The sequence below is a fragment of the Phyllobates terribilis genome, unplaced genomic scaffold, assembly GCF_046119375.1.
Source record: "Phyllobates terribilis strain yellow unplaced genomic scaffold, ASM4611937v1 Scaffold_3__8_contigs__length_932513732, whole genome shotgun sequence".
Lineage (NCBI taxonomy): Eukaryota > Metazoa > Chordata > Amphibia > Anura > Dendrobatidae > Phyllobates > Phyllobates terribilis.
This window is the reverse complement of record NW_027362763.1, coordinates 468,052,055-468,071,472: the sequence shown is the minus strand read 5'-3', so window position 1 is coordinate 468,071,472 and position 19,418 is coordinate 468,052,055. Positions and strand designations below refer to the sequence as shown.

General features: G+C 41.5%; 1 protein-coding gene across 2 annotated transcripts in view; it reads right to left on the bottom strand.

Annotated features, from left to right (window-relative positions):
- The window catches only part of AFG1L (AFG1 like ATPase), a 130,940-nt gene that overhangs the window by 36,077 nt on the left and 75,445 nt on the right, over positions 1 to 19,418 (bottom strand). For both annotated transcript variants that reach the window (XM_073675812.1, XM_073675813.1), the window contains exon 7: positions 13,204 to 13,262. In XM_073675812.1, the coding sequence (XP_073531913.1) occupies positions 13,204 to 13,262 (59 nt within the window). The remainder of the gene's footprint in view (positions 1 to 13,203; positions 13,263 to 19,418) is intronic.

The window sequence follows — 19,418 nt, the reverse complement described above, 5'->3', positions numbered from 1 at the left end:
CACTGCAGACAATAACTCTATTTGTTAACCGCATGGGATGTCGTTGTCAAGCTGTAATTGATGCTCAAGGCCACATGACATGTTATTGAGACATTGACATTTTTTGTTGGGGTATACCCACCACAGTTGTCAGCTTTTGTTTCAAGAAATTGTTTGAGATGAGGAAATCACCATTGCATGCTTCAACTTAAATGCCCTACTTTCATGATAAAATATCACTGTAGCGTGAACTTTTTACGTTTTCCATAGAGTTTGCCTGAAAGCCAAATATCCCTAACTTTTTGTGAATAGTGTATGTGTTCACTATGGGAATTTAAGTCTGTCAGCACAAAATGATTGTTCAAACCAAGCACAGGTGCTCCGTGCACACTTGTCTTGGCCATGCAGTTCAGTACACCACACCACCTACTTGTTTTAAATCTAAGTCCTTCTCTGGCTCTGGTAGAGTCAGAGCTGTCAATCTAGGAAGAGAAGGAAGGTATAGATGAATAGCAAGTAGGTGGGAAGGAGCACTGAACTGCTCGGCCATGCCAAAGGTTCACAAAGTGTCTGTGCTGGGTTTGAACAGTCATTTTGTGTTAACAAACTCTTTCAGCAATAAAGGGTTATTCTCAAGTTGTCTCTTCAGCAGCACACAGTTTTCCAGTCTCTTTTACTTCCTGGTTTCCTGAAAAGGCAAGCTCATTCCTTGAGTGATAGTTCAGGTGGGCAGCAGAGCTGTGGGATTAGTAAAACTATAAAGCTCACCAAAAGTTCTGCTGTAACACATTCAGCTATCAACAGCTTGTTTCGGAGTCTGCAATGTTATATTTACACGTAGAGATAAAAGGGCATTTGAAGAAGCACATGGCTTGGGAAACTGAGAGCCGTGCTGAAGAGAACTGCTCCGTTAACAGCTGATGGTGGGAGCGAGTGACTTTGTAATACTGGTAACAGCAGCTTGTCAGGAGCTGAAAGGGAAAAGGAAGAAGGTGAGCAGCTAACTGCTGCATAGAAATGAACTGACTGGAGATAACTGGTTGAGATGTTAGGAGTTCACATTCTCGGCCACGGTCTGGCAGGCACTAGTGGCTGAACTCCAAGGAAACCAGCTGTATACTATGAAAGAGTGAGCATGCCGAATACAGAAAACAGATAGATAAAAGTAACTCAATTTCAATCTTACTTATTTTCATGGTATCTCACTGAAGCAATTTAATAACTTGAGAACACCCCTTCAGGTAATTGTTTAGAAAATATCTTGTATGTGCTGAATTCTAATGGATATGTATACACATATTCATTTTTATACTTTGATAGTTTGTAACTCTATTTTTCTTTGTATGAAGTGGTTATTGAAGTTGCTACCAGTGTATGAATGTAAAATGGGAGGACAGTGAAAAAATGTGGACTATGTTCCCAACTGTATTACTACAAGTGTCCTGTTTTAAACCTATTCAAAGTATTAAATAAATAACTTACATACCACTCAAAACATATTAAACCGAAGATTACAGATCTCAATGACCCAAGATGAGTTTTGTTTATAACACCCTCAAGATGTACTGGGAAGAAGGACCAGTTGCCTGTTTAAAAGGAACCTGTCACCTAATTCATGCTGCCCAAACTGTGGGCAGTATGAATCAGAGAAAGGCTGCATGATTGCAGGCAGGTATCATTTTCTCTCAAACGCTCCAACTTTTCAAAGGAAATATGACTAGTAAATCCAACCAGCGACCATAGCTAGATATGATACTATATAACATATATGATGCCTAAACAGGATTCATTAAAGTAACAGGAAAAATACTCTATAAAATAATAACAATGCAACAAAAGGAACTAAGTGCCACCTTAGTTCAAACAGAGTGACACGATTTTCATAATAAAACAAACCTTTTCATTGAATACATTAAAAACATAAACACATGTAAATAATAATCTATAAGCAAGGAATATCATAGAAAACGAAAGATGGGTCCTAAATAAATAACACGAGCCATATTCCTTATTAACAATGATAATACAGGTGGTGTATAGTACCAGTTCATTAAATGATTTTTTTTTTTAAGTTAAATATATCACTTCAGGTTTCCATAATTTAAGTCAAATGCTCAGTGCAAACAAGTACAGTTTTGCTCCAAAGTTTACATACCCCGGCAGAGTTTTTCCTTTCTTGGCCTTGTTTCAGAGAATATGAATGATAACAAAAAAACTTTTTCTCCACTCATGGTTATTGGTTGGGTGAAGCCATTTATTGTCTAACTACTGTGTTTTCTCTTTTTAAATCTTAATGACAACCAAAAACATCCAAATGACCCTGATCAAAAGTTCACATACCCTGGTGATTTTGGCCTGATAACATGCACAGAATTTGACACAAATAGGATTGAATGGCTACTAAAGGTAACATCCTCAACTGTATATAGACAAAAAGAATGTGCAACGATATGCTTGAAGTATACTAAATGTCAGGAAAAACTAACAGCCTATAAGGACTGAAAGACCCAGCAAACGGCATAATAGAAATAAATTAGCATACTTAGCTCAATGTGGACCCATCAGACGAGCGCCCCAACGTACGTTTCGCCTATCTTCATCAGGAGCCGTTGTGATCGCAATGTTTGCTGGGTCTTCCAGTCTTTATAGGCAGTTAGTTTTTACTTACATTTAGTATATTTCAAGCATATCATTGCAGGTTCTTTTTGTCCATATACTTGTTTGCACTGAGCATTTGACTTAAATTATGGAAAACTGAAGGAATATATTTAATTTACTTTTACAAAATTCATTTAATGGACTGGTACTATACACCACCTGTATTATCATTGTCGATAAGGGATATGGCTGATGTATTATTTATTTAGGACCCATCTGTCGTTTTCTATGATATTCCTTGCTTATAGGTTATTATTTACATGTGTTTATGTGTTTAATGTATTCAATAAAAAAAATTATTTTATTATGGAAATCTTGTCACTATTTGAACTAAGGTGGCAATTACCGTAGTTCCTTTTGTTGCATAGATATGATAGTAGTCTGCTGCTGAGGGTGACTGATGGGTCTCTCGCTACAGGAGAGACCTGTCAATCACCTAGAAACCTAGAATGAAGCCGGGAAAAGCTAGCACAGGAAGCAAAGCCCGACAAGCCAGGTCTCTGACTATGGTACCAGGCTGAACCTTCTAACTATATTCTTCTTGAAATGAAAGAGAATTTAAGAGAAAATGAAGCAGCCAGGGTCTGATTCATGGTGCCTGTAGTTCCTTTTAAATGGTGAATACCAATATATTTGTCCAGTCGCCAGTAACAGGTAAAAATTTACTGGTAAAAGTATATATTTGTACTCTAAGTATTGTGACTAAAAGTAACAGAAGCAATTAAAGTCACTCACAGGCATTAAGTATTTTTTATGGACACTTCCAATCCATGGAAATATTCCACTGGCCCTGTTTAGTTCTCCTTTTGTTGCGTTACAATGACCATCAAGCCCACGCTACATGTTGACCGCATTCTTCTATTTCTACAGCAGCACAACATGGGTCAAAGGACTCAAATTCTTCTGAGCGGGTAGGGCTTCTAAATTTCACAAACAAGATCCTTGAACAACTTTTTGATTTGCACATCCTTCATTTGGCAATGAGATGAAACGTCAGTCTATTCTTTCCACATATAAAATGATTATAAATCTTTGTGTGAAGACATTTCTACATCTAAGTTAGTTCTACACATTGTTTTAGCTAGACTTTACAGGGAAATTGTAGTTATGTTTAAATAGTGGACATAAAACATGCAGAAATAGTAAAAAAAAAAAAAAAAAAATCACATCTGAGTTTACATTCATTACCTCATTACCTACAAGAAAAAAAACTTTTTCCACAGTCTGTTTCAAGAAAACCCAGAGGTCCTTGCCATTGAGCAGATTTGGGGGTTGCAATGCCCATTCACTCTTTATGTACTGCTGCCATTATGCAAAAAGAATAAAACACTGCCTTTATACTGCCGAGCCACAATGACTCTTCATACATCAAAGCATTTACACCATGAGCAGTTTTTACTTCCAAAATTATTCAAGCTGAGGGCAAAGAGACAACAATTCATACACCCTAATTACATCTAATTATCTGTTCCCTTGTAAGAGCAGCTTTGGACAAAGCTATTAGCTATGTGAATTTCTCACAGCCTCTGCATGCCCTGTCCATCCAGCTTGACACTGGATTATTTCAATAGCAGTGGCTTCTTGTCTATGGCCGATATGAAGTTTGTCCAGGTAAACTAATTATGCTCCCATAGACATTGCTAGAAACGAAAAGGAATTTCTTGGTACATTTGTCAAATCCCAGGGAGCTTCACCTGGTTAAAATGACCCTTGACGCACTCTTGTTGTAGCTTCTCCCTTGGCTTTCTATTCAACGGCTCAATGAAATGTTTATTGGATTAAAGACTCTCTCTCCAGACCTCCATGATGGCTTGTGATAAAGAACTTAAAAAATCCTTTTAACCAGCTCACAGTTCTCTCTGGGTTGTGATTAAAGTTAAGAAGAAGGCAGGAAAGAATAAGTGTTTCACATTACCTCAGTACTCCTTTTACTGAGAGCAATTTACTGTACATTACAAAAGTTGGCACAGCCAAATGAAAACTAGAAATGGGAGTATGTTTTATAAAAAAAGTAGATATGTCAATTCCCATCTGATTGTAGGTTTTTCATAGGATGTGTTACAGTTAGGACCATCCCAAATAGGGTCACCATGACGTGGTGGGATGGCTTTTGCATTATTTTGATCAAAATTATGTTAACTAAGTATCCTATATAATTTTCATGCACAATTGCTGTTTATTTATTTATTTAGGGTATTTGCATATTATGTTTCTGTTTTTTTTCCATTTAATGGCCATGTGTGAACATGCTCTTACATGCTGCATGCACACCAATTTATATCCCAGTTTATTTCTTTAGGGTTTTTTTCAGTTTAGTGTGCATATAAAAGGTGTGGCCTACCTTTTCCTGGAGCTGGAAAGTCTTGTTCCCCATGGCTGTGTGTCTACTAGCTGGGCTCAGCCTCTCAGCCCTTATCCACATGCATGTCACTTGATAAATGGTAAGGTTTTAAATATTAGAGTTAGGACTGTCCCAAATAGGGTCACCATCACGTGGTGGGATGGCTTTTGCATTGTTTTGATCAAAATTATTTAACTAAGAACCCTATATTATTTTCATGCACTATTGAAGTTTATTTATTGCAGGGTATTTCCTGGTATTTGGCTTTTTTTAACTTTACTGATGCAGTCATGTGAGGATTACATGTATTTTTAATCCACACATGACTATCACTAAAAATGCATAAGCAGTTTTTACTTGAGAATTTTCCACATCTAATGCAATTCTATTGGGAAAATCTGCACACAAAACTCAGCGTACCTGCAAGAGAAATTGTCAAGTTGCGGATTTCAAAAATGCACCACAAATCAGCACAAAAAAAAGCACAGTAGTCATGAGAATTGTATAAATCCCATCGACTTATGCAGTAAATGAGTGTGAAGACTCTGGGTCTTCCGTGGGCATAATACTACTCAGACAACACAGCGTGAGAGTAAAACAGTGTGGCAATACTTTATTGAACCACCAAACAGACAATAAACATATAGAACAGTCCCAGCAAATACCCAAGAAGGTGAAAATTACACAGTCTCACCCTTCTGCTAGCCCACCGGAAATAGACCAGCTGTGACTTTGGGACTTCCAGGACCAACTACCTCAACTAATGACACCCCACTTTGGGCGGACACCCACAGAGAGGAGGTAACGGCAAGCTTAGGAAGCTGACAGTCCATTGAGGTAAGTGGCCAGGAGAACCGAGGGTCCCACCCTGGTTTCTCCGAACATGTCTATGGAACCAGGTGACCGGATAGTCCCAACCTGGCTTTCTCCGAGCATATCCATGGGTTCCAGCTGACCGGAGGGTCCCAACTGGCTAACCCAAACATCTCCATGGGACCAGGTGACCAGAGGATCCCAACTTCGTTTCCCCAAATGTATCAATGGGTTCTGAGATAGTGAATAGAGCAGAACTGTATCCCTTCAGCTGGGGCTGGGGTCCCACTAGCTGACACCCTGTAGAGTCACATCTGTATCCCTCTTGATGGAGCCATGTGTCCTGGTTGCTGTCCTGAACAGTCTCTCTGATTCTCTTGCAGCACAATAGAAATCCCTTTTTATATTTACATCTGTAGCTCAGGTTATCATTCACAGGTCAGGGGGAAAGGTGTCAGGGGCTCATGTCTCATTGTTTGAGCATTTAATCAATTTGCATAGTTGGTATCACACTGCTCAGCAGATCAACAAACTAGCTGGAGTAGTACAATATGTAATTAGCATATTAGCAAACATCATTGTTCCAAGACTCCGAGTCGCCGCCTGGCAAAACCAGCAGACAATACGTTGTAGGAGCTGATATAAGATGTACACTGCTCAAAAAAATAAAGGGAACACTTAAACAACAGAATATAACTCCAAGTAATTCAAACTTCTGTGAAATCAAACTGTCCACTTAGGAAGCAACACTGATTGACAATCAATTTCACATGCTGTTGTGCACATGGAATAGACAATAGATGGAAATTATTGGCAATTATCAAGACACACTCAATAAAGGAGTGGTTCCGCAGGTGGGGACCACAGACCACATCTCAGTACCAATGCTTTCTGGCTGATATTTTGGTCACTTTTGAATGTTGGTTGTGCTTTCACACTCGTTGTAGCATGAGACGGACTCTACAACCCACAGAAGTTGCTCAGGTAATGTAGCTCACCCAGGATGGCACATCAATGCGAGCTGTGGCAAGAAGGTTTGCTGTGTCTGTCAGCGTAGTGTCCAGAGGTTGGAGGCGCTACCAGGAAACAGGCCAGTACACCAGGAGACGTGGAGGGGGCCGTAGGAGGGCAACAGCCCAGCAGCAGGACTGCTACCTCCGCCTTTGTGCAAGGAAGAACAGGAGGAGCACTGCCAGAGCCCTGCAAAATGACCTCCAGCAGGCCACAAATGTGCATAGGTCTGCACAAACAGTTAGAAACCAACTCCATGAGGGTGGTATGAGGGCCTGACGTCCACAGATGGGGGTTGTGCTCACAGCCCAACACAGTGCAGGATGCTTGGCATTTGCCACAGAACACCAGGATTGGCAAAGTCATCACTGGCGCCCTGTGCTCTTCACAGATGAAAGCAGGTTCACACTGAGCACATGTGACAGACGTGACAGAGTCTGGAGATGCCGTGGAGAGCGATCTGCTGCTTGCAACATCCTTCAGCATGACGGGTTTGGCAGTGGGTCAGTAAAGGTGTGGGATCAGCCTGTAGTGTGTTTTTATACTTTAATTTTGGGGGTGACTCAAAATCCAGGCCTCCATTGGTTAATACATTTGATTTCCATTGATGATTTTTGTGTGATTTTGTTGTCATTCAGTCAGATCTAGGATGTGTTATTTGAGTGTTCCCTTTAATTTTTTGAGCAGTGTAAATAACAACCATTCATTAAATACCAAATATCACTCAAGTGATCAACATCCAGGCTTTTTCAAACAATAGTCTGTGTTGATCAACCAAAGAAGAACACAAATTAAAAGTCAACATAAAGATAAAGGTGTATGATTCCAGGCCTACTGAATTTGCACGTCTGGATAATTAAGATTAAAAGCTGTGTCATCACATTGCAAGAGAAATTGACAAGTTGCGGATTTCAAAAATGCACCACAAATCAGTACAAAAAAAGCGCAGTAGGCATGAGAATTCTATAAATCCCATCGACGTATGTAATGGATGGGATTTATAGCAGCATCAAAAACTCACTAAAAACTCATCATGGGAACTCAACGATAAAGTCAAATAATTGTTAGGGAAAAAACAAACAAACAATAAAAATTAATTTTCAAATAAAACTTCAAACTATTTAAAATTAATTTTACTAATAAGTCACAACAGAAGTTTTACACATATTTGATTTCACCAACAAGCCCTAGTGAACATTAGCAATCATTCCTCTATGTTTTAGGAGTCCTTTTTCTTCTCCTGTATTTTTAGAAAGACTTAGGACCTCTGAACAAATTCTTGCATCCATCCATTTGTGAATTTCCAAGTCACTTTGTCATGGAACTTAATCCCTTCACACAACATCATGTACACAAAATGTTTAATTTCCACAAGGATATCAGTAGAGAATGGATCATATAATTTGTTGGCCAATTACACTGATACCCCATGTGATGATACAGTTTTTAATCTTAATCAGCCAGACGTCTAGATTTGTTAAGCAAGAGAAATACACTATTGTGTTTGTGTTGACTTGTAAATATGTGTGTATCTCTGTGGCTGAACAAGAAGGACATACGATTATTTATATAACCCTGATTGTTGTCTCCTCTTGGGTCTGTGAAACAATGATGTTTGTTACTATGCTAATTGCATATTATACTAAGCTAGCTAGATCTTTATTTACAAGAGCCCCTTGCTATACCAACTATGTAAATTGATTAGCTCAAACATGAATGAGCCCTGCACCTTTACATCCTCTGACCTGTGACTGATGACCTTAGCCACATATGTAAATATAAAAAAGGATTTTTCTATCCAGCTGCAAAGAGATTTGAAACAGAGATTGGAAAGAGACTTTACAAGGAGAATCAAAGATCAGACTCTCTCAGACCATCAGTTTCGTAGCATGGCTTAAACCAAACAGACACAGATTTGGATTCTACATGATTCCAGCCTAAGGGTATATGGCTCTGACTGGAAAGGTAAGGATCTGCTCCACTGACCATCAGAGACCCCATGGATACATTTGGGGAGACCAGGTTGGGACGATGAAGTCACCTGGCCCCATGGATATGCTGTTTGGGGTTGCCAGGTGGGACCCTCCGGTCGCCTGGAACACATGGAGACATCCAGATAGCCAGATTGGGACCAGCCGGTCATCTGGCCCCATGGAAACTCTCGGAGAGGCCAGGGTGGGACCCTCGGGTCTCCTGGCCTTGTACCTCGATGGACTACTAGCTTCCTAAGCTTGCTGCAACCTTTTCTCTGTGGGGGCCCGCCAGAAGTGGGGGACCACTGGTTGAGGTAGTTGGCCTGGAAGTCCTAAAGTCGCAGCTGTTCTATCCCAGGTGGGCCTGCGGAAGGGTGAGGAGTTTGTAATGTTGTACCATCTTGGGGATAAGCTGGAACTATCCTATGTGTTTATTGTCTGCTTAGTGATTCAATAAAGTATTGCAACACTGTTTTACCCTCACCCTGTGTTGTAGGAGTATTATTACGCCCACGGAAGACCCCGTGTCTTCACACCCCATATATGGTGAAAAACTACTGTTTGGGTGCACGGCAGGATTCGGAAGGGAAGGAGCGCTATTTAAATTCTGGAGTGCAATTTTAACTGGAATAGATTGCGGATGCCATGTCACATTTGAAAAGCCCCTGACATGCCAAAACAGCAGGAACCCCCACAAGTGACCCCATTTTGGAAGCTACACCTCTCCAGGAATTCATATAGGGGTGTAGTGAACATTTTTAACCCTAGGGCGATTCACAGAATTGTATAGGATTGGGCTGAGTAAATGGAAAGTTACCATTTTTTCCGCTAAAATGTTGCTTTGGCCCCATTTTTTAAATTTTCAAAAGGGAGAACATGAACAGTACAATTTTTAATACAATTTCTCCTGCGTTTGCCAATATCCCAAATGAGGTCAAAAATTCACAGTGCAAAGCTCAGAAGGGAAGAAGCAATGAACTGGAATTTAAATTGGTGTGCATGCAGCATCTAGGCGCATGTTCACACTGGCCACTAAACAGACAAAACCCAAGACAAAAACAAAATGAGCAAATACCCTGCTGTAAATAAATAAATAGCAACAGTGCATGTAAATAATTAAGGGTACTTGGTTAACATATTTTTGATAAAAAAAAACGTAAAAAACATCCCATCATATCATGATAACCCTATTTGGGACGATCCTAACCTCTAGTATTAAAACCTTACCATGTGTCTAATGACATATGAGTGAATAAGAGCGGAGAAGGACTGAGACCCCGACTAATGGACAAACAGCAGTGGGAGCTTTTAAAACATAATGTCCAGCTCAAAGAAAATGGAGGCCATGCCCCTATCTGAACAGGGTGCAAAAACTGAAACAGAAAGCAGAAGCAATGAACTGGAATGTAAGTTGGTGTACATGCAGCATCTCGGCACATGTTCGCACTGGCTACTAAACAGACAAAATCCAAGACAAAAACAAAATGAGCAAATACCCTGTGATGATTTTGACTACCTGGGTGTTTTTCCAGAAACACGCAGCAGTGGATGTTGCTGCTCAGTGAAAATTGCAAATCTGCCATTGTAGTGCCCAGTACATTGTAATGTTCAATACATTGTAGTGCTCAGTTCATTATGACATTGTAGTGCCCAGTACATTATGACATTGTAGTGCCCAGTATATTGTAATGCCCAGTACACTGTGCCCAACTCGTGCTTCTGGAGACACACTTCCCTGTAAATTAAGTGGGCTGTCATCGCTATTACACTGACAAACATGTGGATGCTAGCTGCGGTTTAGGCACACTGTTGGGCTCAGAAGGGAGAGGGAGATTTCGATTTGGGAGCACAGAATTCACTGGATTTCTTTTGGAAGATGAGGAGCGATAGCACATTTCCAGAGTTTTTATGCTACCAGTAATGTGGAAAACCCCTATATTTCCATTCACAGATGACGGACCTGACTAGGGTCTACTTAAGAGATTTACACGGAAACCCTGCTGTAAGTGCTCAGCACAGAACACAGGATAAATGTGAACCGAGCCATACTGCGATCTTTGGGAGACAGAATAAACAAGTCAACAGCCGGTCAAGAATTGGTTTGATTTATTTTTTTATGGCTTTCATTGCGCTGTATTTTATTTTTTTTTTAGAGCAAAAAGTTTTTGAATTGCAACATTTTGAGAGCTATAATTTTTCTATATTTCTGCAGACAAAAATGTTTACTTTTATTACTCTGATCACTGAGATAATGCATTGCAAGGCCCACCTGTCAGTGTTACACTGGCAAAACACCTTTTAGACCATGCTCTTGGCATTGTCTAACAAACCACCATAGCTGGCAGACTCGGAGGTCGTTATTTGACCTCGACTGCCATGACTACAATCGGCAGCCCATGCACGATTATGTTGCTGGGGTGCCGATCACTTTGTTGCGCTATGTTGCGATCGCTATTGACAGCGGCATTTAGGGTGTTAAATAGCCGGGGGGGTGGCGTGGGCACCACCCATGGCTGTGACAGCCAGTATCAATAAAACTGTCAGCTTGTCATGCAAAAAACACATCCTCACAAGTCCTCCCTAAATACATGGAAAAATATAAATAATACGAGCCTCGGGAAAAAATTTTTATAAATAGTTTTTTTTTTCATTTAAGTGGAGAAAAGGATTTAGCTATATATTCAAGTTTGATATCACTATAATAGTACTGACGTGGAGAATCTGTGCAATTATTAGCGCAGATTGTATGCAGTAAAAACAAAACCCATAAAACCATGGCGTATTTGCATTTTATTCACAATTTCACTGCACTTGGAATATTTTCCTCGCTTTCCAGTACAGTGAATGTTAAAAGGAATGGAGTCATTAAGAACTACAACTCATCCTTCAAAAAACAAGCTCTCATACGGCTATGTGGATGGAAAAATAAAAAATGTTATGATTCTTGGAAGTAGAGGAAAACACAAAAGTGCAAAAAGCAAAATTGGCTGGGGGGGAGGGGTTAAAATGATTTTTTTAATGAAGACAACCCTATTTAAAAAATAAATAAAAAAAAAGCTACTGTAGTATTGTGGCGATCTGATCGCAGTGGGAAAAGAGATCCGCTACCATCACTGGGAAAAGCAAGCCATCAACATATTGTGCATGAGTCTTCATAGGGCATACACCAGGGTTGTCGAGGAGAGGCAATTTCTTTAAGACCATGTTCAAACAGAACTAACATTTCCAGTGTGGAAAAGGATTGCAAACCCAAAATGAAGACTGAAATGCAAATTTTGCTCATGGCATTTGCAATGCTAAGGGTGAAGTCTGCAGTGACATCTGGGAAATATCTGCAGAAAACTAGGAGCTTGCTGACGATTTGAAAATCCAGAGCATGCCCCCAAATCTGTAAATCGTTCTTTCTGCAGCATGTTACTGAGGTTTTGTGAAGTCCTGTTCACTTGCATTGTATTGGGTCGTTCAGCAGATTTTTAATGTGGAATCTAAATTTCTCAGTACATGGGTTACATTTTATCAATGACAATTGGCTAAAAAAAATGGAAGAATTTCACCAAGCCTGATGTCCATGTAAGAACTATAAAAATAGTTTAGAAAGTTGTAAAACTGCATATTACTGCAACAAAACAAATATATTGGTGATTTAAAGGGGTTGTCCAGGACTATTATATTTTTTTTTTACTATGGGTCTAAAAACTAAGAGGCAGGTAGTTGCTAACAGGGGCTAGGCACTTCATCTATATAGCTTCCCATGGACAGGTGTTTGAACAGTCAGGCCCCTTTCCTGCTCTGCCCTTATCTACATTGAGGTCGGCTTTTTTGATCAAAACAGTGTTAACTAAGTACCTTTTATTTACATGTACTATTACTATTTACTTACTACAGGGTATATGTTCATTTTGTTTTTTTCCCCTTGGGTTTTGTCTGTGAAAAGGCCACAGTGTGAACGTGCTCTTATATATTGCACGTATGCCAACTTATGCTCTAGATCATTTCTTTGGTTTTACCTGGCTGTTCTACGGTGCCGGCTTAGAGCGGTCATCAACTGCTCCGGCCAGCAATTCAGCTGCTCCATGTCAACAGAGCAGCTTTTCTTCTTCCGGGCTGGTCTGTGCTCAGGGTGTGACTACCAACATCATACTGATTGACAGCCGGCTCCCTGCAGTTAGGCATCCAGCAGTCAATCAGCAAGACGTTGGCAGTCACGCCCTGTCAACAGAGCAGATCAGATGAGAAGTCGCTGCTCTGCTGATGTGACACCAACGCAAGTCGCAGAATTGCCGGCAGGAGCGGAATCGGAGCCGGGCACAACATGCAGACAGTAACTGCCTGCGTGTTAGTTGTTAGTAAAAAGAATATATAATCCTGGATAACCCATTAAATGGTCAAATTTACAGAGACAAAAACTAGTTATGTGGTTTGGCTTACCTTTAAAACAGCAATGAAGGGCACAAAGTTAACTCTCTGAAGTCCATTCTTATAAAGATCTGGAAAGAACAAAAATGTTATTACATTTCTATTAAAAATACTAGCCAATCTATATCAGGAGATGCATATGTTTGTCTAAGGATCATATTGACAAACAGCGCTTCAGATGCGCACTGGACAATCTGTGAAAGCGCTCTCAGCAACAAATATTCTTTTTTCACAGGTGGACAAGCTACCAAAAACGATGATCTTTTGGGTAAACCAAAAGATCACTTCACCCGACTGACTGCACTCCAAGCATAAGATACAAGTGCTTCTCACTAAATTAGAAAATCCTCAAAAAGTTAATTTATTTCAGTTCCTCAATACAAATAGTGAAACTCATATTATATAGAGTCATTACAAACAGAGTGATCTATTTTAAGGCTATGTGCCCACGATGCAGAAATGCTCCGGATTTTTCCTGAGTGTTTCTGCATCTCCCTGGCAGAAAAAACGCATGCGGATTGTACATGCGGATTGTACATGTGGATTGTACATGCGGATTGTACATGCGTTTTTCCTGCCAGGGACATGCGGAAGTGAAGCGTTCTTCACATGCATTTCCGCATGCGGGTTGACAAGCGTTTTCCAAGCGATTTTAGCATCACTTGGAAAGTGCTTGTCAACTTGGTCACACTATATAAATCCATGCAAACGGCATGGATTTATATAGTGTGACCCAAAGAATGGTAAAAAATGAAAAAAATAAATGTATACTTACCTTCCGATGGCCCCCGCAGTCTTGCTTCACCGTCTCGGCTGCCGGCAGCGGTAGACTGAAGGACCTGCCGACGTCAGCGTCGCGTGACCCGTCACATGACTATGACGTCAGCGCAGGTCCTTCAGTCCATTGCGAACTGCCGACAAGCAAGGAGGAGCGCACCGCGGGCCGCCGGAAGGTAAGTATATATTTATTTTTTATTTTATTCTTTTTTTTTTTACAGTTTTCTATGGTACCCGGGTCCGGAGGAGAGTCTCCTCTCCTCCAGACCCGGGTACCATCCGCACATTAGAACGCATGGAATGCGCATCTACATATACAGTGATGAGTAATCCATGCGTTCTAATGCACGTCAATGGCGGCGAAAACGCAGCACTTCCGCAAAATAATTGGTAGTGCTGCGTTTTTTTCCGCAATGATAATCCGCAGCGGAAATTTCCACAGCATGTGCACAGTACATGCGGATTATCATTGGGGAACATGGCAGGCTTTCTACCATGCGTTTTTTAAGCGTTTCTGCAGCGTTTCTGCACACAGCCTGAGGCTGTGTGCCCACGTAGCGTTTTTCAAGCGTTTATGCTGCGGATTTTCCGCAGCATAAACGCTTGTAAAACGCTAGGTAATCCGCACCCCATGGTCCCCAAGGGGATTCCGCATGTTCTATGCACATGCTGCGGATTTTTCCGCAGCGTTTATGCTGCGTACAAAAATCCGCAGCATGTCATTTAATTTTGCGGAAGTGGAGCGGAACTCCCGCCATTGACTTGCATTGAGACGCACAGAAACCGCGACTGTACATTTTTACAAGCGGCTTCTATGCGTCTCTATGTGCGGATGGTACCCAGTTCTGGAGGAGAGGAGACTCTCATCCAGACCTGGGTACCAATGTACCTGTAAAAAAAGAATAAAATAACAAATAAAGTTTATACTCACCTGTCCGGAGGCTTCTCTCTGAATGCCAGCAGCGCTGAAGGACCTGCGGTGACGTCACAGTCATGTGACCGCAGGCCCTTCACCGCTGTGTCTCGCGATATGCCGGCAGCCGGGAACCAGACAGGAACGAGCGCTGCAGCACACACCGGGGCCTCGGGGGTGAGTATAGCTTTATTTGTTTTAATTTTTACGGTTCACACTGTATAAATCCATGCTGTTTGCATGGATTTATACAGTGTGACCTAGTTGTCAAGCACTTTCCAAGTGATGCTATCGCCTGGAAAGTGCTAGTCAATCTGCATGCGGATACGCATGTGAACCCGCATGTGGATCCGCATGTATTCTGCAGGAAAAACGCATGCACAATCTGCATGCGTTTTTTTCTGCCAGGGAGATGCAGAAATGCTGCAGAAATTTTCTGCTTCATTTCTGCATCGTGGGCACATAGCCTAAGTGTTTATTTCTGTTAATGTTGATGATTATGGCTTACAGCCAATGAAAACACAAAAGTCATTATCTCAGTAAATTAGAATACTTTATAACAACAGCTTGAAAAATGTTTTTAAAATCCGAAATGTTGGCCTACTGAAATGTATGTTCAGTAAATGCACTCAGTACTTGGTCGGGTTCCTTTTGCATCAATTACTGCATCAATGTGGCGTGGCATGGAGGCAATCAGCCTGTGGCACTGCTGAGGTGTTATGGAAGCCCAGGTTGCTTTGATAGCAGCCTTCAGTTCTTCTGCATTGTTGGGTCTGGTGTCTCATCTTCCTCTTGACAATACCCCATAGATTCTCTATGGGGTTAAGGTCAGGCGAGTTTTCTGGCCAATCAAGCACACTGATACTGTTGTTTTTAAACCAGGTATTGGTACTTTTGGCAGTGTGGACAGGTGTGAAGTCCAGCTGGAGAATGAAATTTCCATCTCCAAAAAGCTTGTCGGCAGAGGGAAGCATGAAGTGCTCTAAAATTTCCTGCTAGACGGCTGCGCTGACTTTAGTCTTCATAAAACACAGTTGACCGACACCAGCAGATGACATGGCTCCCCAAACCATCACTGATTGTGGAAACTTCACACTAGACCTCAAGCAGCTTGGATTGTGGCCTCTCCACTCTTCCTCCAGACTCTGAGACCTTGATTTCCAAATGAAATGCAAAATTTACTTTTATTTGAAAACACCTTGGACTACTGAGCATCAGTCCAGGTCTTTTTCTCCTTGGCCCAGGTAAGACGCTTCTGGCGTTGTCTATTGGTCATGAGTGGCTTGACACAAGGAATGCGACACTTGTAGCCCATGTCCTGGATACGTCTGTGTGTGGTGGCTCTTGAAGCAATGACTCCAGCAGCAGTCCACTCCTTGTGAATCTCCCCCAAATTTTTGAATGGCCTTTTCTTAACAATCCTTTCAAAGCTGCAGTTATCCCGGTTGCTTGTGCACCTTTTCTACCACAATTTTTCCTTCCACTCAACTTTCCATTAATATGCTTGGATACAGCACTCTGTGAACAGCCAGCTTATTTAGCAATGACCTTTTGTGGCTTACCCTCCTTGTGGAGTGTGTCAATGACTGCCTTCTGGACATCTGTCAAGTCAGCAGTCTTCCCCATGATTGTGGAGCCTACTGAAACAGACTAAGGGACCTTTTTAAATGCTTCGGAAGCCTTTGCAGGTGGTTTTTGTTAATTATTTGAATTTACTGAGATAATGGCTTTTGTGTTTTCATTGGCTGTAAGCCATAATCATCAACATCAACAGAAATAAACACTTTAAATAGATCACTCTATTTGTAATGAGTCTATATAATATATGAGTTTCACTTTTTGTATTGAAGAACTGAAAAAATTTTACTTTTTGATGATATTCTAATTTAGTGAGAAGCACTTGTACTAGCCACTGATAGGAGTCGCGGTCTCTTTGTGAGAATGGAGAGGATTTATAATCTAAAGTAAAATTGCAAAGTTGTTTGTTTTTACAACTTCTTTGCAATTGTAACCCCTTATGATGAGAATAACTCTTTAAGCCAGGGATGTCAAACTCAAATACACAGAGGGCCAAAGTTAAAAGCTTGGACAAAGTCATGGGCCAACTTGATATTTATTAAAAAAAATGTCTACAATTGAGGAAGTTTTTCCTTATCAAATTAAACGATTAACTTTTGGAATTATATTGGAATAATATTATATGTTATGTAAGAGCAGTAAAAAGCATATGGCCCAATGGCCTCATTTAAATATGTAATAACAAAGGATAAAAAATCTTGAATAGTACAGATAATAAAGTATGATGCAAACAAAAGTGCCCCCAAACACAGTATGATACCCCCACAGTGAATTCCTTCACACGCACAGTATGATGACCCTACTGTACTCTTCTCGCTCAATCCCCCTGACAAATAATGGTGACCCGATCACAGTATGATTCTCCAACTGTAATCCCCACACAGCCCTCCTTACAGTATAATAGGCCCCACATAATGCTCCATACAGTATTATGGCCCCACATAGTGCTCCATACAGTATAATGGCCCCACATAGTGCTCCATACTGTACAATGGCCCCACATAGTGCTCCATACTGTATAATGGTCCCACATGGTGCTAAATACGGTGTAATGGCCCCACATGGTGCTCCTTACGGTATAATGGCCCCTCATAGTGCTTCATATGGTATAATGGCCCCTCATAGTGCTCCATACGGTATAATGGCCCCACATAATGCTCCATACGGTATAATGGTCCCACATAATGCTCCATACGGTATAATGTCCCCACATAGTGCTCCATACAGTACAATGTCCCCACATAGTGCTCCATACTGTATAATGGCCCCACATAGTGCTCCATACAGTATAATGGCCCCACATAGTGCTCCATACTGTATAATGGCCCCACATAGTGCTCCATACTGTATAATGGCCCCATATAGTGCTCCATACTGTATAATGACCCCACATAGTGCTCCATACAGTATAATGGCCCCACACAGTGCTCCATACTGTATAATGGCCCCACATAGTGCTCCATACTGTATAATGGCCCCACATAGTGCTCCATACTGTATAATGACCCCTCATAGCGCTCCATACTGTATAATGGCCCCACATAGTGCTCCATACTGTATAATGGCCCCACATAGTGCTCCATACTGTATAATGGCCCCACATAGTGCTCCATACAGTATAATGGCCCCACATAGTGCTCAATACTGTATAATGGCCCCACATAGTGCTCCATACTGTATAATGGCCCCATATAGTGCTCCATACTGTATAATGGCCCCACATGGTGCTAAATACGGTGTAATGGCCCCACATAGTGCTCCTTACGGTATAATGGCCCCACATAGTGCTCCATACAGTATAATGGCCCCACATAGTGCTCCATACTGTACAATGGCCCCACATAGTGCTCCATACTGTATAATGGTCCCACATGGTGCTAAATACGGTGTAATGGCCCCACATGGTGCTCCTTACGGTATAATGGCCCCTCATAGTGCTTCATATGGTATAATGGCCCCTCATAGTGCTCCATACGGTATAATGGCCCCACATAATGCTCCATACGGTATAATGGTCCCACATAATGCTCCATACGGTATAATGTCCCCACATAGTGCTCCATACAGTACAATGTCCCCACATAGTGCTCCATACTGTATAATGGCCCCACATAGTGCTCCATACAGTATAATGGCCCCACATAGTGCTCCATACTGTATAATGGCCCCACATAGTGCTCCATACTGTATAATGGCCCCATATAGTGCTCCATACTGTATAATGACCCCACATAGTGCTCCATACAGTATAATGGCCCCACACAGTGCTCCATACTGTATAATGGCCCCACATAGTGCTCCATACTGTATAATGGCCCCACATAGTGCTCCATACTGTATAATGACCCCTCATAGCGCTCCATACTGTATAATGGCCCCACATAGTGCTCCATACTGTATAATGGCCCCACATAGTGCTCCATACTGTATAATGGCCCCACATAGTGCTCCATACAGTATAATGGCCCCACATAGTGCTCAATACTGTATAATGGCCCCACATAGTGCTCCATACTGTATAATGGCCCCATATAGTGCTCCATACTGTATAATGGCCCCACATGGTGCTAAATACGGTGTAATGGCCCCACATAGTGCTCCTTACGGTATAATGGCCCCTCATAGTGCTCCATATGGTATAACGGCCCCTCATAGTGCTCCATACGGTATAATGGCCCCACATAATGCTCCATACGGTATAATAGTCCCACATAATGCTCCATACAGTATAATGGCCCCACATCGTGCTCCATACTGTATAATGGCCCCACATAGTGCTCCATACAGTATAATGGCCCCACATAGTGCTCCATACAGTATAGTGGCCCCACATAATGATACACACCGTATAGTGGCCCCACATAGTGCTCCACACCGTATAGTGGCCCCACATAGTGCTCCACACCGTATAGTGGCCCCACATAGTGCTCCACACCGTATAGTGGCCCCACATAGTGCT